Source organism: Bombyx mori, chromosome 19 (assembly GCF_030269925.1).
Source record: "Bombyx mori chromosome 19, ASM3026992v2".
NCBI lineage: Eukaryota > Metazoa > Arthropoda > Insecta > Lepidoptera > Bombycidae > Bombyx > Bombyx mori.
In genome coordinates this window covers 1,930,102-1,947,370 of record NC_085125.1, presented here as the reverse complement: position 1 = coordinate 1,947,370, position 17,269 = coordinate 1,930,102, and the positions used below count along the sequence as shown (strand labels likewise).

General features: G+C 36.2%; 2 protein-coding genes and 1 long non-coding RNA gene across 5 annotated transcripts in view; 1 reads left to right on the top strand and 2 right to left on the bottom strand.

The window, feature by feature from the left end:
* Positions 1-17,269, bottom strand: part of LOC134200636 (uncharacterized) — a 68,249-nt gene that overhangs the window by 49,892 nt on the left and 1,088 nt on the right. The gene's annotated exons all lie outside the window — the stretch shown is intronic.
* LOC101738122 (CCR4-NOT transcription complex subunit 11) lies at positions 1,508-16,590 on the top strand. 2 transcript variants are annotated; one of them, XR_009975632.1, is made up of 11 exons: positions 1,508-2,050; positions 2,127-2,218; positions 3,046-3,269; positions 3,458-3,618; positions 4,649-4,799; positions 5,648-5,779; positions 6,796-6,984; positions 7,682-7,821; positions 9,458-9,623; positions 10,131-13,159; positions 13,688-16,590. XR_009975632.1 is itself a non-coding variant. In XM_004926936.5 (10 exons), exons 1-10 carry the CDS (start codon positions 2,007-2,009, stop codon positions 10,257-10,259), a joined length of 1,428 nt encoding a protein of 475 aa, XP_004926993.1. In that variant the 5' UTR covers positions 1,508-2,006; the 3' UTR covers positions 10,260-16,590. The 2 variants fall into 2 exon arrangements, 1 of the variants encoding a protein (XP_004926993.1); XM_004926936.5 differs by having other exon boundaries at positions 10,131-16,590.
* LOC693090 (acyl-CoA-binding domain-containing protein 6-like) lies at positions 14,459-16,597 on the bottom strand. 2 transcript variants are annotated; one of them, NM_001046843.1, is given in 2 exon segments: positions 14,459-16,046; positions 16,502-16,597. In NM_001046843.1, a coding segment is annotated over 1 exon segment (768 nt). In that variant the 5' UTR covers positions 15,599-16,046; positions 16,502-16,597; the 3' UTR covers positions 14,459-14,830.

Genomic DNA, 17,269 nt, shown 5'->3' with positions numbered 1-17,269 from the left:
CATTTATTAGGTCCCCAAAATGGTGCCCCATATATAAGGCTTTCTTTAAGTTACGGCTCATAACATGAGGTTGCACATACCAGGTGTCCCACAAAGGATATATTAAACTAACAACTGTAGATAGTGTTCTAATAGAATAGGTAATCGATTTGACGAAAAATGATGTTCCCAATAGATCGAATCGAATCGGTGCTTCTAAGTGTCTCTAAAGTTTACACTTTATCTACGGTAGGATCATTATAAGCTAAGTTAAAAATTAAACACTAAACTAAAAGCTAATAGCGGTGGTTTATTAACTGTTTGGTACCTGTGAAAGTGCACAAAAGTGGGAATATTAAACAAAAAGCCGCTGGACGTGGCTACTCTGAATCCTCCAAAAAGTCCACTGAAAAAGTTTTAATAAATAACCACCATTTACTGAGATTATATTTCATCCCGTATCATTTCATCTCATTTCATTTATTTTCGTGCCAATTGATTAGTGTTTCAAACTAATCAACTTCATTTCATTTCACAACATAATCATTTTTCATAAAAATATAAATATATATATAAAAGATTAGGCTTTATCGTACGATACCTTTGCCTTTCAAGTTTAAAAAATGGAACTAGACAAGAAAAAGAAGAATAACTAGAATAGTCATGCGCAAAATGTATCACTGAGCTGAAAAGGTAGATACATATCATTTCGCGCTAAAGATACAAATCACTAATTTAGCTCACTAGACCAGTGATTCAATTCAATAGATTGGTCTCTCAATTAATTCATTTCTTAGCCTAGATTATTTAGCTCAGTATACATATATCACTCACTTTGTATTGGAATATTTACAATGGTCAGTTCATTATATAACTGTCAGGGCCTTTCATACACTAAGTAATAGAAAATATAGTTTATTTACACTGTTTTATGATTAAACTTATTGATGGTAGGACCTCTTGTGAGTTCGCACGGGTAGGTACGACCCTGCGTATTTCTGCCGTGAAGCAGTACAGCGTTTTGGTTTGAAGGGTGGGGCAGCCGTTGTAACTATACTGAGACCTTAGAACTTATATCTCAAGGTGGGTGGCGCATTTACGTTGTAGATGTTTATGGGCTCCAGTAACCACTTAACACCAGGTGGGCTGTGAGCTCGTCCACCCAACTAAGTATTAAAAAAACATTAAATATTTACAACATGCAGCTTACCATAGAACTAGACACATTAAGAGACTTTTTAAAATATATTTTTTGATAAAGCATCGCGTTATTCATAATATGTATTAACTTCGCAAATTAATGGCTAGCTTTTTGTGTAAGAAAATAAAGCAAGTATAAATTTAGTTTCAAAAATACAAGAGTTATGTTAAGCTTTGCTCTTAGAGAAATAATGTACATTTTTCCTTGACAACCCAATACGTCGAAATGAAATTAGCGTGAAGTGAACGGTCATTCTCGTCAGCCAGCCTCACGATGCATCTATCTCACTCATTCCTTTTTCTTTCGTTCGCTCATCAATTCACGATACTTTCATGAGCTAGTGATCTAGTGAGCTATAAATGAGTTACTGATAATTTGGAGCCAGTGTTAGTGATACATTTTATCGGTGTGAGTGATATATATCTTTTATATCACTCACTCAGGAGCTATACATCCTTACAGTAGAGCTAAGCTTAATGCCACAGATAAGACATTTAAACAGCTAATGCCTTCAATATACAGAATATACTATATAACTACACCTACACTATTTATGAACTACAAGCCCTAAAAGAAGTTGTAAGTTTGTAAGGTTATACTGTTTTCGTAAATGATATATCAAGTGTACATACAACAGTACCAAACAGTACCTAATTCTCCAATTATAAATAAACTTGTAAAATTTGTATAATTGTTTCTTAATGAAGCAATTTTGTATTGTTAACGAATTGTGTTTTGACTTTTACTAAAAAACTTCTATTTTCATTATTTTGTGTTTCGTCTAAGCGTATAAATTTATTTGATAAGTATTAGTTAAATAAATAAAATGTCTCAACATCTGATTAATGAAAACAGTAAATACATACTCGAGTAAGTAAAAACACCACGAGAAATTAAACTTGCAAAGTTGTTTATGTTGTTATTGTTATTTATTTTTTCTTTTTAGTTTATTTTCCGAACAGACAGTCGATTCGCAGGGCTTAGATTCAATATGTGTTCAAGTTCAAAAAAAGTTCCCGAAGACCGATCATTTTAATCGTGAGTAATATATTTTTATTAAATATCAATTCCACTGGCAGGACTATGAGACTTGACTTAAATTTAAAGATTAAAATTCCTGGGAATTTAAGTTTAGCCGTGTGCTTATCAACATTACGTTTACACACCACACTTACAGGATTTGTCCTTTCAAGGTAGCTTACATGAAAATAATGATAGGGTGGTAAATTCAGGATGATAATGTATTAGCATTTTCAAATCAACCTAAAGATATGGGTATCTGTGTACAAGACTAGTGTCTGTTAACTACTGTTGTACTGTAAATTAGCAATATCCCTACTAAGAAACCCTAATAAGATGTAATGTTGATAATAAGTGGTCCATTTCACCGTACAGCTGTATAATACACCTACCAAGCTTCATCTCTGCACTCCCCTAAGGTAGACTGTTAGAGAATGCCTATGGCATTAAGTCCGCCTTTATACTTTCTAGTATAAGAAGTTATAAATAAATAAATAAATAATGGTAATTAATTGTGGTTGTTAGTGAATGATAGCTTGTTTCATCTCCAAACATTTCAAAGCTCATCAACTAGGTAGCAGAACCTTATTGTGGTATTTATCATCTCTGTTACATGCTTACCCAGGTAAAATTTGAAGTATATCACCTGAGATGTGTTGTTGAAAATATTCACAAACCATAACAGGAATATAAAATGTATAAATTTCTCTTTTTGGAAATCCCCAATTTAGAGTTTGCTGGATTATACTTCATTTTCAAATGATAGTATCCATACACAACTTTTGTATTGATATCTATTTAATAACAATCATTAAAGTTATATATGAATATAAATTTAATTTCAGTAAGTCTGCTCCTGTCATCGCTGATTACGGGCGGAGATCTTTCACTCCCTGGGCAGCGTGTTGTTGCACTGGCTCTTCTATATGACTTCTACAAGGGAGAAAACCCATTCAGCCCATTGTTCTTGCATCTCCTAGAAGGGAAGCTGGGTCTTCTGCCTCTAGCTCCACAGGAGAGACTGTTTATAGGACAGCTGCATGGATTCTTGCCTGTAAACATTAAAGATGTGAGTTTCACTTTATGATTTTGGATATATATGATATTAAATTTATTTAAAATAAAATCCTATATATCGACGCTTAGAAGGCAAGTGTGACTAAGCGACAATGCGTGAATTTTACAGTAGACTAAGACTCGTTTTTACTATTTACTGATGTAACCAAAAAAAATGATCAGTTATTACCGAATTTGTAGGTTATGAAAAAATCAGCAAAACAAGTAATGATGACAGAAGTATCTCCTAAGGACCTGGAGTTTGATTACTCACCGCTGCAGGCGATTGTGGCCGAACGTTTGACTGACACCAGTGCTGTGGCCCGGGCCACTTGTTCTGCATTGATACCGCTTAGTGATGGGTAAGACCTAACATATATTATGAAATATAGACACATCGTCTTTTCGCATTAAAAGTGTACAATTTCCAAAAATACTCGAAATTGAGTTAATATGCGGAATCATTTGGTATCACCAGTATTTTTCTCATAAATACTGTCAAAAGGGCGTAGTTTTTTATTTTTTGTTGTTTACCTATGTTTTGCCTACTATTAACTAAATTAATACATAATTTTATCTTACTTTAAAAGACAGATAATGTAACTGGTAAAAAATAAAAAATTAAAGTTGCGAAGATGATTAGTATTAAAAATATTACATGTTTATAAACCTTTAAAACACTCTCCTATAAAATTAGTAAGTTTTGAGATTATATAGTTTTAATGCAAGGAAACGACATGATTAATTTAAACCTAGTAAAATCTGGAGATATTGTAATGTAAATTCAGTTTTCTATAAAAACGTTCTGGGATTGTATTGCTTATGAGCTAAGGCCGATTTTAAAGTAAAAAAAGTTGACTGAGTTATGACTGATAAAGGTTTTTATTTTATTGCATGAGCCTTGGCCCAGTTAAGGTGTTACTGGAACCTATTAGTAATCACAAGTTGATTTTCGCCCTCTACAACCTCATGAACTTTCAATTCAAAATATTACATGGTGGTACCGACCGCTTCATTAAAAATATAGGAGCATTATAACACGATTTTATTACTTAATACAAACAATCAATTTACTGGCGGTAGGACGTCTAATGTGTCTGTACGGGTAGGTACCACCGCCCTGCTTATTTCTGCCGTGAAGTAGTAATGCATTTCGGTTTGAAGGGCCGGGCAGCCGTTGTACTATTAAAACTGAGACCTTACAACTAATGCCTCAAGGATGGTGGCGGCATTTACGTTGTAGACGTCTATTGGCTCTGGTAACCACATAACACCAGGTGGGCCGTGAGCTCGTCCACCCATCTAAGCAATAAGAAAACATGTATATTTCCTTAAACCTTCATTAAAATTGTTTATAAAATTTGAATGAAAATTTTCAAATGATGTTTCCAGGAGTCCACCGAACCGCCTTGCCTTGAAAGAACTGCTAGAAGCCTTGATGAGTAATGAGTATCTCCCGCTGCACCGAACGCTATCGGCCGCCGGACCCATCCCACCGCCCACGTTCCTCATCGACACCAATGATGTGCCTTTTGCTGACGAGGTTAATAGCATTACGCTGCTTTCAGACTACACTATACTATAGTGCCATACAGTATAGCAGCGTATACTTAATCAATAATATATAGTACAGTACAATGTGAATGTGTCCATAACAATACATGGTGCACATTATTGTTGTGGTATGAGCTATATACTATATGCTATTATATTATAACGTAGTCTGAAAGCGGCTTTATAGGGATAGGCATTATGACAAACTCAAAAACGATTCAGGAATAAAGTTGATGACCTAAACTCTTGAGATTGTAGTTGTGAGCATTTTTAGACGTTCATATCCACCGATATACCAATCTATAGAAATGATCACTGGTTTGTTTGTTTGTTGTGTGTAAGCTCATAACGAATTGCTAATGTTATACAATTTAAATCATATAACTAATATAACTAGTGGTCGCTCGATAGTTGAATATAATTAACGTAAACTATAAGTTTGAACATTATTAAGGGACTATTGTCAAAGACTTTCATAGACTTTTTTAATAACAAATTTCACCAAGGCTACACTATAGATAAATAATATTAAAGACGAACAATATTAATCTATTCTCAATTTGACCACAGACTTTAACAATAAACAAAAGAGTATAAATGTGTGTGTGTGTGTCAAATACATGGTAGTGTGTGTAATGTTTTTTTTTACTGATTTAAAGTATTTCTTATGCATAATTTAAAAAAAATGACATACTGCACTCCTTCTCTATATTCTCAATAAGTGTGGGAAATTTCATACTTCTCCGTCTGCGGAATTTTCATAAAAATGGGTACAAAGTATTTGCTTCACGTATTAATATATAGATTCTCGCAACTCACTGTTAGCTTTCTGTACAGGGCGTTTGGAAGAACTTAATAAATCGCGGCACGTATATACCGATGTATGACTCCGACTACGACGGACTGATCGGGCTCCGACCTGAGAAGATCGATAGAAGATCGCAGCCTAACCAACAGCACAAAGTCAAGGTAAAGTTATTGTTTTCTGTGGCAAGATCAGTGAAGCCCTCGTGCTTGAAAAATCCAATCTATATACATAATATACACAATATATACGCAATATATTTTTCTCTAGTCTAATCTATATATCTATATATTTTTATATATAAATGAATTGCTGTTCGTTAGTATCGCTAAAACTCGAGAACGGCTGGACCGATTTGGTTAATTTTGGTCTTGAATTATTTGTGGAAGTCCAGAGAAGGTTTGAAAGGTAAATAAATATGAAAATGCTCAGAATTAAATAAAAACAAACAATTTTGTTTTTGCTTTGATGTGTCCCCCGTCGGACGGATTCCTTTTGTTTGTTTAAAGTTTATTGTATAAAAAAGTTTAGGTCTTTTGCTTATCGATTGAGGCATTACGAAGTCTGCCGGGTCAGCTAGTATATAATAAAACTTGGACTACAAACTATTGTCCAAACTGTGTATCCAGCGGTAGATGTCTTTGGGCCGATGATGGTGATGAGCCTAAAGTCCTGGTGTATCACTGTTGATGACACTATTATGATGAGGCTACTAGTAACCACTTAATGCAGTATGGGGATTAATCTTACTCTACTATAGAAAAAATATAAAATAACATACTATGAATATTGTCATTTTTCGACATAACTTTATTCCCAAGAGAAAATGCCGACAGATCTAAATTAATATTTATGTAAAACTTTCGCAAGCTCCATAAAGTTAATGTGTTTTCATTTTCGAATGGTTGTATTTATTTATTGCATAGATGGGTGGACGAGCCCACAGCCCGCCTGGTGTTAAGTGGTTACCGGAGCCCATAGGCATCTGCAATGTAAATGCGCCACCCACCTTGAGATATAGTTCTAAGGTCTTAGTATAGTTACAACGGCTGCCCCAACCTTCAAACCGAAACGCATTACTTTTTCACAGCAGAAATAGGCATGGCGGTGGTACCTATACGCACGGACTCACAAGAGGTCCTACACCCAGTAATAAAAGTGTTAAAATCCCTGTCTACAGGAGGAAAAAAAAGAGAAACAAGAAGAGAAGAAGGAAGATAAAGATCCTGTGTCATTAGTGAGTGAAGCTAAAGATTTGACCCAGATCGCGCTCAGGGGAGCCCTCAGTGTACAGCAACAGCAAAGACTACTGGCACTGCTGGATCAGGAACCTAACATTGTCTACGAAATAGGTGTTACACCTAACCAGGTATGTTATTGCACAAATACAAAAATCTAAATAATGAAAAACCCCTCTTACCTATGTCGAGTACAGTTTGCTTAGTGCGAGTTTGTTAACTTTTCGATTGCGTGAACAGCGCCCCTAGTGGCATCTCAAGCGCCGTCGTCGGTCGGGTCGAACCCACAGACACAGCCCACCGAGTTTCTCGGCGGATCTTCTCAGTGGGTCGCGTTTCCGATCCGGTGGTAGATTCTGCGAAGCACTGCTCTTGCTAGGGCTAGCAACACTGTTAGCAACACTTCCCGTCTGAGCCCCGTAAGCTCACCTGCATGCTAGGGTGACGCTGATATAGCCTCTGTTAGTATAGGAAGGGAAAAAAAAAAAAAAACTTACAAACGGCAAACGAAGGGAAGCTGTTGTATTAACTTTTACGCGATCGAGAGGTTAAAAAACTCACACTAAACACACAGATGATCAGAAGTGAGTAGTTGTGAGCCTCAGTAAGCTGAAACCACGCTATCGATTGGTATCATATGTAACTTTGAGTTCGACGTTTTTAATTTTTATTATTGAATCGCTTGAACGAATCCAATGGTCCATCTTGATAGTCAGTTTGTGGTCTCACTTGACTAAACTAACTGCTTAACATTAGGTATCATAACCCAAATTAGTAGTAATAGCTCATTAAAACTAATAAATAATGAGATGTCTTCTGCTACGACAGCTACCGGACCTAGTCGAGAACAATCCAATGGTCGCCATATCGGTGCTTCTCAAACTGATCCACTCTCAGCACATCACGGAGTACTTCAGTGTCCTCGTCAACATGGAAATGTCGCTGCACTCCATGGAGGTGGTCAACAGGTAACGCTCAATATCCTACCTTCCTACAAGTTCGTACTAATATTATTAACGGGAAAGTTTGTAAGAATGTATCAATGAATTTTTGTTAGACTATCATGCAAAAACTAGTAAATGGATTTTGATGAACCTTTAGAATAATCTTATACCTTTAAACGAGCAATTCTTGTGATATATAATCTGAATCTCGGAAATGGCTCCAACGATTTTTATAAAATTTAGCATGCAGGGCAGGATTTCGACGTAAATGCGCCACCCACTTTGAGATATGAGTTTTAAGGTCTTAGTATAGTCACAACGGATGCCCCACCCTTCAAACCGAAACGCATTACTGCTTCACGGTAGAAATAGGCGGGGCGGTGGTACCTACACGCGCGGACTCACACGAGGTCGTACCACCAGTAATGGTGTCTTATTTTTATAATCAATAATAGAATACAGTTGCCTAAGCGAAGCAAGGGCGGGTCGCTAGTCTAGAATATAAGACTGCCCCCCGTGTCCTAGATGCTGCTGACACATGACTGGCATCTTCTATCATGAAATAATAATATGTAGTGGAAGTCTTTTTTGCATTTTTTTTTATTGCTTAGATGGGTGGACGAGCTCACCAGGTGGGGTGTTAAGTAGCCACTGGAGCCCATAGACATCTATAACGTAAATGCGCCACCCACCTTGAGATATAAGTTCTAAGGTCTCAAGTATAGTTACAACAACAGTTATCATTCGGACACGTTATCATAAATAATTATGAATTCTGCAAATTCTAAAACAATGCTCTTTCAATGTTACATACAGAAATAGTTGAAACCTTGCAAATTTTGTTATAGCAGTTAAAATAAAACAAAAAATATATGGCCTGTGACGTAACCACTATTGCAGTACTAGAGAGTCATAGAGATAGATAGATGGCTTAGTATATTTGTAATATTATAGCCAGGTCATTTCAAAAGTAATTTTGATAATTGCCTTCATAAAATGAATCTTTTTTTTTAAATATTTCCACTTATGGGTGCAATCAACCATTGCGAATATTTTTATTGGAGGAAACGGTGGTAAAATATAGCATATTGTCAAACATAACAGAAATTGTCCCTAAATAACATAAACGTTTTTTTTGTTTTTTTTTTTCAATCATTGGATAGGCATAGAGATCATAGACCATACAACCAACTGTACAAACATAGGCTGAGGCTATGTCAGATTATGGAAAAGAAATGGAATTGAATGAGGTGAGATAATACAACATGGTGGATGACGAAGGTGATAAAATGAAACAATTGTTCAAAACAATGGTGGGAATTTACTGAGAGTTCAATGGACTTTTTGAAAGAACCTGAGAATCCATTTCCAACGATTTGGACAGTTAAATTAAAAAAATAAGAATGCGAATGGCAGGCAGTGACTTGGCTCTGCCCCTGGCATTGCTGACATCCACGAGTGACGGTGACAACTTACCATCAGGTGGACCGGATGCTCGTCTGACTACAAAGACAATAAAAAGAGAATATATTGTATGTAAACATGTATATGCTTTTAATTTGTGTTAACTTTGAATTAGCAAAATGGATTAAACAATAGGTTAAAATCAATCTAGGCAAGTGACAAAAAATGTTTCAGTAAAATAATGTTTTTTTTTAAGGTTAACGACCTCAGTGGATTTGCCGGTGGAGTTCGTTCACCTCTACATAAGCAATTGTATTTCGACGTGTGAGACAATACGGGACAGATACATGCAAAACAGGCTCGTACGATTGGTGTGTGTCTTCCTGCAGTCGCTGATAAGGAACAAGATCATCAATGTGAAGGTATTTACTTGGTTATTTAATTTTTATGTTTTGTTGTAAGACTGAGATCTGATGTTAATAAAATTTTTACACTGTGGTGTTAGCCTAAAATAGTACCAGCCCATCTGTCCCTGCAAGGGGTAATTAAAAGGCGACTAAGAGATTTACTAATGGGTAGCATGTTCTCTATATATTGTAATAGCACATAATAAATGTAAGTGATGCAGAAGTATCTTTGTTAGATATTTTATGTTCAAGATCACAGAACTCCTTGTCTTGTCTTGATGAACTCGGGAGAAAGTAATAATCTGAGGTATAACTCTATAACATGCTTACACTCTAGTGTAATCACTTTAAAAAAAGGTGCAAAGAAAATTCATATTGTTATTGTATACCTCATAAAAAAGTATATTATTATACTAGTGTTAAGAATTCTTGTACGTGCTTGTATTTTAAGAGGCTAACCTAAATATTACTACCTAAATATTACTAATATTATTATTATATGATTTTTCAAATGTTTTCCAGGAGCTATTCATAGAAGTGGAAGCGTTCTGCGTTGAGTTCAGCCGGATCCGAGAGGCCGCTGCGCTGTTTCGGCTCCTGAAGCAGCTGGACTCCGGCGAGGCTGCCCACAAGGACCCCAAGGATAACTAGCGACGGCACAAGAGCAGGGTTTACTCGAACACGAATAGGTAGCGCCGGCCTCACGTCTGGGACCCCAGCCAATCGGAGAGCTAACAGCTGACCGCACCGCTGTGACATTGAAACTATAACAGTTCCACCGGTGATTACAATTGTGATGTGGCGTGTTAAACGTTCAATAGTTTTGTGGATTAATTGTGTAATAAGCAATTGGAAACTTGTACACTCTAAGACCTATTTTCTAAATTTGTGAAACTCGTGATATCTCGGGTATAAGACATTAGCCGGCAGCTGTGACAGCTAGTTTTGAACCTAACAACTATTATAGCATCAACGAAATAATGTCCACTCTCACACAAAAAGGTAATGCAGGCTCTATCAGGACCTACGTCTGTGAACATAACCGATACAATGTTTAGTGCGTATAAAGTTATGGTAAATATCGAGTGTCTGTGAAAATTGTGATAGTAATAATAATAAAGTATTGATTGAAATAATCAGATTAGAATACATACATTATCCAGATATGCCGGATAGAACATTTGGAGTGCAGTATTTGAGATATTTAATTTTATAAAGTATTGATTGTGTACTGATCTATGTAAATGGAAATAAATGGAATTGAATACATTTAAATTGATGTGAAATAAACATTGTTTTGCCTTCGTCAGTTAATACTGGGAATATTGTGTAGTTTTAGATTTTGTTACGTTATTTAGTGATGTGTTCATACTATCTTGTTAAGTGTCTCAGACAGCATCGGTTTTGTGTAACATTCTGTGTCTATTGTAAAAGGCGACTATGTGATTCACTAGAGAACGGGCAGTAGTTTGCAGAGTTAAGTCATGAATCATTTGAATGTATTACGTACTGAAGAGCGCATCGATCATTGTACAATTGACATACGGACCTCTTGTCTCAAGGTCGGTGGAGGCATTCAATTTAACGCCCATGTTACAAAAACTTATTCGCCGTTTCGCATTAAAAGTGTACAATATTCAAAAATATTCGAAATTTAGTTAATATGCGTAAACATTTGGTATCACCATTATTTTTCTCGTAAATACTGTCAAAAGAGCGTAGTTTAGTTAAATGTTTTTTTTTTAGTTTACCTATGTTTTGACTACTATTAACATAATTAATATGCACATAATTTTATCTTACTTTAAAATACAGATAATGTAACTGATAAAAAAAATTGTTGCAAATATGATTAATATTAAATATTAAATTAATAATAATATTATGAAAAATATTAAACCTTTAAAACACTCTCCTGTAAAATTAGTAAGTTTTGAGATATACAGTTTTAATGCGAGAAGACGATATTTGTATTATTTTGTTATATTCTCTGCTATACGCATTGACTCGCCGCACTGAATTACAGCAATGTTTACCTACGTTTGCCGCTAGTGGCGCTGTTCCTACTGCATGCAAATGTGAGTTAACTTTTACGCTGTCGAGAACGTTAAGAAACTCGCACTAAGCATATGTTAGCAGGGTGATGCAAGTTTAGTACAAATAACTATGTTTGTAGCAAATAATCCAAAATAAAAGTTCTAGAATCTAGATAGTATATTTATTTGATAAATATTAATGCATTCACATCTAAATCTATTCTTCTGACGTTTTTTGTTATAAATAGACATTAACAATTTAGATACGGCCCATTTAGGCAATTGTAAAAAGCTCTCTATGATCTTTAAGTACCTTTAAATAGTGTTAAAGGGAAGTTTAACTGAATCTGGAATATAGTTGGATTCATTAGGATTTGATTGAAAAATACTAAACTCCAATTTTTCCTATGTAAAGATGTTTTATCGTGAACTAAATAAAAATTGAAATCTATTTAATTGTATACTTTCTTACGGAACGTCACGGACAAAATTAAAATTTTAAAACGTGTTTAAATAAACTTAAAAGTTGAGTTCGCAATTGTTGACCTCTTTATGTGGAAAATAAAAAGCACATGAGCCATCGGGTTTATGTTATCTGTTATGATAACATGATATAAACTGAAGTATGTATTGCTATCGTTCGAACAGGCGATAATTGGACAATGTTTTTTTACCGATCTTAGAAAAGGTTTGGTTAATTAAAACCTCCGTACAATTCATTGAATGCACGCTATGGAGGGTAGAGGTAAGGAGAAACGTCTCTGGTGTGAAAAAGTGTCCGTTAAAATCTGCTAAATAAGGGTGGCGCTACAGTAGCAATCGGGTAAATTTTAAAAAAGGCGCTGAAAGTTATTAGAATAAAAAAGAGAAATAAAAAAAACGAAAGAACTGTAAGCACTACAAAATCACAAAAAGTATTTTATTTAAAGCTGATAAGAAAACGCAATAGATGTCTCCACGTTTTACCACAGCAATAATTTTAGGTTATATTGACGAAATTAGTTTCGACCACGTAAACATGTGAGGTCTTGTATATTACACTGTCACTAGCTACTCTAGTCATTAAATATATTAAATTTCCTAACTCGGCATACTTCAATCAGTTAACAACTGCTCAATTCATATTATCATACCCTGTGCCTATGCTAGGGCCATTCTGGAGGATTTTTTAACTGTTAATTAGTACTGAAAGTGAACTTTTTCAAGCTTCTGCCATATGAGACGGTACCCCTTACCTCTACCCTCCATAATGCACGCGTATGTATTTATAGTATGGGTGCGTTCTTAACAAAAAAGAACTGGACTTAATCATAAAAGTCGTTCTCAGATCGACTTTCTACCCACACAGCCTATCAGACTATAACATGGATATTTCGTATTTAAAAAACCTCCTTTGAAGTCTTAGTAAATTCTCATTATTTTATTGGGACATTACTTAATATAATCTCATCTCATTAAATACTGTCTCAAATAATTCATTCTGTTTCGTTGCCTTTTTCATATATCAAAGTAAGGGTATGTATACATATACAATAATAATAATAATCGAAGGCTACAGCCATGTTCAACTTCTATACTGAATAAGACAAGATGCGTGTTTTTTTTTAATGCCCCTGTAGGCAGACGAGCGTATATACGGCCCACCTGATGGTGAGTGGTTACCGTCGCCCATGGACTTCAGCAATGTCAGTGACAGAGCCAAGCCGCTGCCTACCGTGTCTATTTACAGCGAAGGGTTTCGCGGGCGGGAAGAAAATTGACAGTTATATTCAAAATGAAGCTTTAAAGAGCGCGTCGTTGTTTCTATTCCAGCAAAAGTAAGACAGCTGGTTGTGTTATTATTATTACCAACTGAAACAATTATACAAAAATCGCTATTAAGTAATTAAGTATTGCTATACATATACCAAACGTCCTAAGTTTTATTTTATTGTAAAGATCGCGCATCAAGATTTGAGGCTATATTGTATTTAATACTTTTTGCTAGTAAAATTAAACGTCAATAAATAAATAAAATTCAAATTCTCTAATTGTTTTTTTTAGAGAACCTATTGACCGGAAAAATATGCGCTTCTCACAGCGCCGTACCTACAAAAATAAGCTTACATTTAAAAAAATGGTCGAAGTTCTTTGTTAATATAATTTGCTAAAATGTGTAATTTGGACTGTGTAACAATAAACTTTTTGTGAATTTTCTAAATAAAATGTTATTTTCTATTAAAGAAATCAATATGAAAAGTTCATATTATTCTGTGTTCTATTTTTATTTATTAGTTGGATGAACGGGTTCATGTACAAAGACTATTAGACATCAAAGACTTCCACAGTGTAGGAATAATGTCCTGTAATAAAAACTAAAACTCTCCCGTCTCACCTGGTGTGCCTTTAGCGTCAACCTGGACGACTTTCACAACACTATACAGTGGCTTAGTTGCTGGGCACACAAGTTTCTAGTTTACTATGGCTGACTCAAACTAGCTTCACTGATACTACTTCTGTTCTGGTAGTAGGACGTCTTGAGAGTCCGCACGGGTAGGTACTACCACCTCGCCTATTGCTGCCGTAATGCAGTAATGCGTTTCGGTGTGAAGGGTGGGGCAGCCGATTTACTGTTGAAACGGAGACCTTACAACTCATGTCTCGAGGATCACTTAAAATCAGGTGGGTTGTGAATCATGGTCGTGATCGTTCTTGGTCTGCAACCGACAACGCTCACTTTGCAATTACCATATAGCCGACCCTAAAAGGCTCGGACGAAATACTAGATACTGAAAATTCAATCGAAACCACTCAATATTCTAATTATTATTGTATTCTTTTAAATATATTAGATAATTATTGTGTGAACACTAAAAATTATTTCATCCTCACCAGCAAGGTTTGAAACCTTAAAAATGTTATTGTATTTTCAGCCCAACTGTAACTTTTGTTTTCAACGTTTTTGGATTGAATTGAAATCCATAAATTGACAAAAATAGCATTTTCAATTTTAATAAAATTTGTAAAGAATGCCACCATTTTTATCAATGTGTTTTGTATTTTTAGCTAGCAGGAACGTTCCTTTTGGAAATTCTATTAATTCATATCATTGATAGGCAGATCAGCAAAAAAGCTATGGAAACTCTGATCAATGTTTAATAATATATTTAAAATCTACATCCATAATAAAACTACATAAATGCTAAATTAATCAGCACCTTCCAGAATTTTCTTTATTTCAGTATCAGTAGCCAGGTCTAATGGAGTGTTACCTTCCTCGTCTTCTAGCAGTGTAGCTCCAGCTTTCGTCAGGATTTTAGTTGATTCTACATGACCACACGAAACTGCGTAATGCAGAGCTGTTTGACCACATTCATCGACTGCATCAATAGGACATCCTCCACTTAAGGCTGCACTTAGTGCGTTAATTGCATTTCTGTCAGCAGCCCAGTGTAGTGCAGTGAGGCCATCTTCGTCTTTCTCATATTTCAATTCCGGCTTCTTGATCAGAAGTTCCTTCACTCGCTCTCCGCAGTCTTCTCTGGCTGCATCAAGCAAAGAAAGCTCATTGTGCACGAGGTCTGGTTCAGGCGAATATCTCATTGATGAGACAGCTACCCATGTTTCCTTGGTATCAATATTTGTCTTTTGAGGTGTACCTGACCAGTCAGGATCATATTTTTTCAACAAAGCAATATATTTCTCCTTAGCCTCTTCACTGGGCATATCTTTAAGATTCTTCCAGGCCTCCCATTTCCTACGTCCTTTACCATCTAACCACCCAGGCTTTGGAGTGTTGCATTGACCTTCAGTACCTTGCTTGAACAACCCGTACAACTCCAAAAGTTGACCATTGGTTAATTTATTTGTAACCTTTCTAAGATGGTCAGCTGCCTTATTGAACAAGCTGTCCAATGGAGACTGATCTTCATCTGAAAAATCTGAGTCTGGATAGTCTGGAAGAGCCTCAGCCATTTTAAAAACTAACTAAAATTCAGAATATCTAATTATTTTGCAATTGAACACTTAAGTTGAAACCTTCAAGTGTGTGAATCTGCTTATTAGTTGCATCAGCTGCAGCTGAGGGACTAGTAAATTCAATGAAACCGTAGCCCTTGCTGAGGCCCGTTGATCGATCGAATACTACTCTTGCACTCTGCACTGGACCAAATTGTGAGAAATATTCTCGTAGTTGTCGATGGCCAACTGTCCAGGCAAGGTTGCCTACATACAGGCGGGCTGCTCTTGCCGTACTGGCCATAACCTATAATGATACTATTTCCAACAGGTGTAAGGAGCGTTCGCCGATCAAAGCCCTGTAGTCAACACCAGAGCTTTCACTGAGTGAGTCCAGGTCCAGAAGTGCACCTTTGAGTCCCCACTTCTTCAGTAGAGCTTCAATAGACCAGTCTGTGCTGCGTTCCTGGTAAGAACACAAAAAACGCGCGTCAGTGCCTTCAAGCAGATACGCTACAGTTGATAGTACTTCTTCGAATTGTGATGGCTCGTAAAAGCAATCGGACGCAAGAATCAGATCTACCGGACGTAAGTTATGTAGATCACCCAAAAACAAGCCCCATGTGAGACCTACTATCTGCAAGTCACGATTGGGTACCAAGCCGTTAGCTTCACAACAAGCAGAAAGGTGACGAAGCGATCTCGGTAATGTTAGACTGTCGGTGAGGGTTACGAGCGCTCCGCACTTCGCGGCGAGTATTCCCGGCAGTCCTGTTCCGCAACCTAACTCCAACACTCTCAGACCGCGAATATGTCGCCTTTGCGTCCACAAGTACCAAGCTAGCAGAGGCGCAGATGGCCACGTGTAAAACGAATAACCGGCTGACAATAGCTCCGGGATAACAATCTCCAAATATTCACCTCGAGTGTCGCCGTTTGTAGAGGATCTTGCGCGGAAAACAAACTTCTTTAGCTGACCACTTACAGGCCTACCATCGCTCATTGCATAAGCTAAAATATTGCTTGAAGGCTATTGGAAGGATTAAACTAGGTTGACACTATTAGTTGGCACCTGACAGATTTGACAGTAGTAGTTCCAATTTTCCAACTAGAAAGGCGAAGATATCACACCACATAGCGTTGATTAATTTGAAACATTAAACAATTGGGATAAAATTAAAAGAAATGAGACGACATGAGATAGCCATGGAGTTAATATGACATAGACTCAGTAAAGTGGTGGGTTTTTTATTGAAACTTTTCGGTGGACTTTTTGGAAGATTCTGAAAAGCTACGTCCAGTGGTTTTGTTTCACTATCCCACATTTGTGCACTTCTAGAGCTACTAGGTAACGTTAAGTTTACAAAGTACGTCGTAAAAGTAGTTGTACTGTAATTTTTTGAAGGTAACACATTAGGAACCTTATCATTTTTAACAATTATTATTATGAAGGGTAGAGGTAGAGAGAACCGTCTCATATGGGAGAAGCTTGAAAAAGTGTCCCACTTTCAGCACTACATAACAGTTCAAAAATCCTCCAGAATGGCGCTAGCATAGGCACAGGGTATGTTATGAATTGAGCAGTTGTTAACTGATTAACTGACTAAGTCACGGTCCATTAACTGATGGACCGTGACTTAGTAATTGTAATATTTGTAATATATTGTAATATATTGTAATATACAAGAC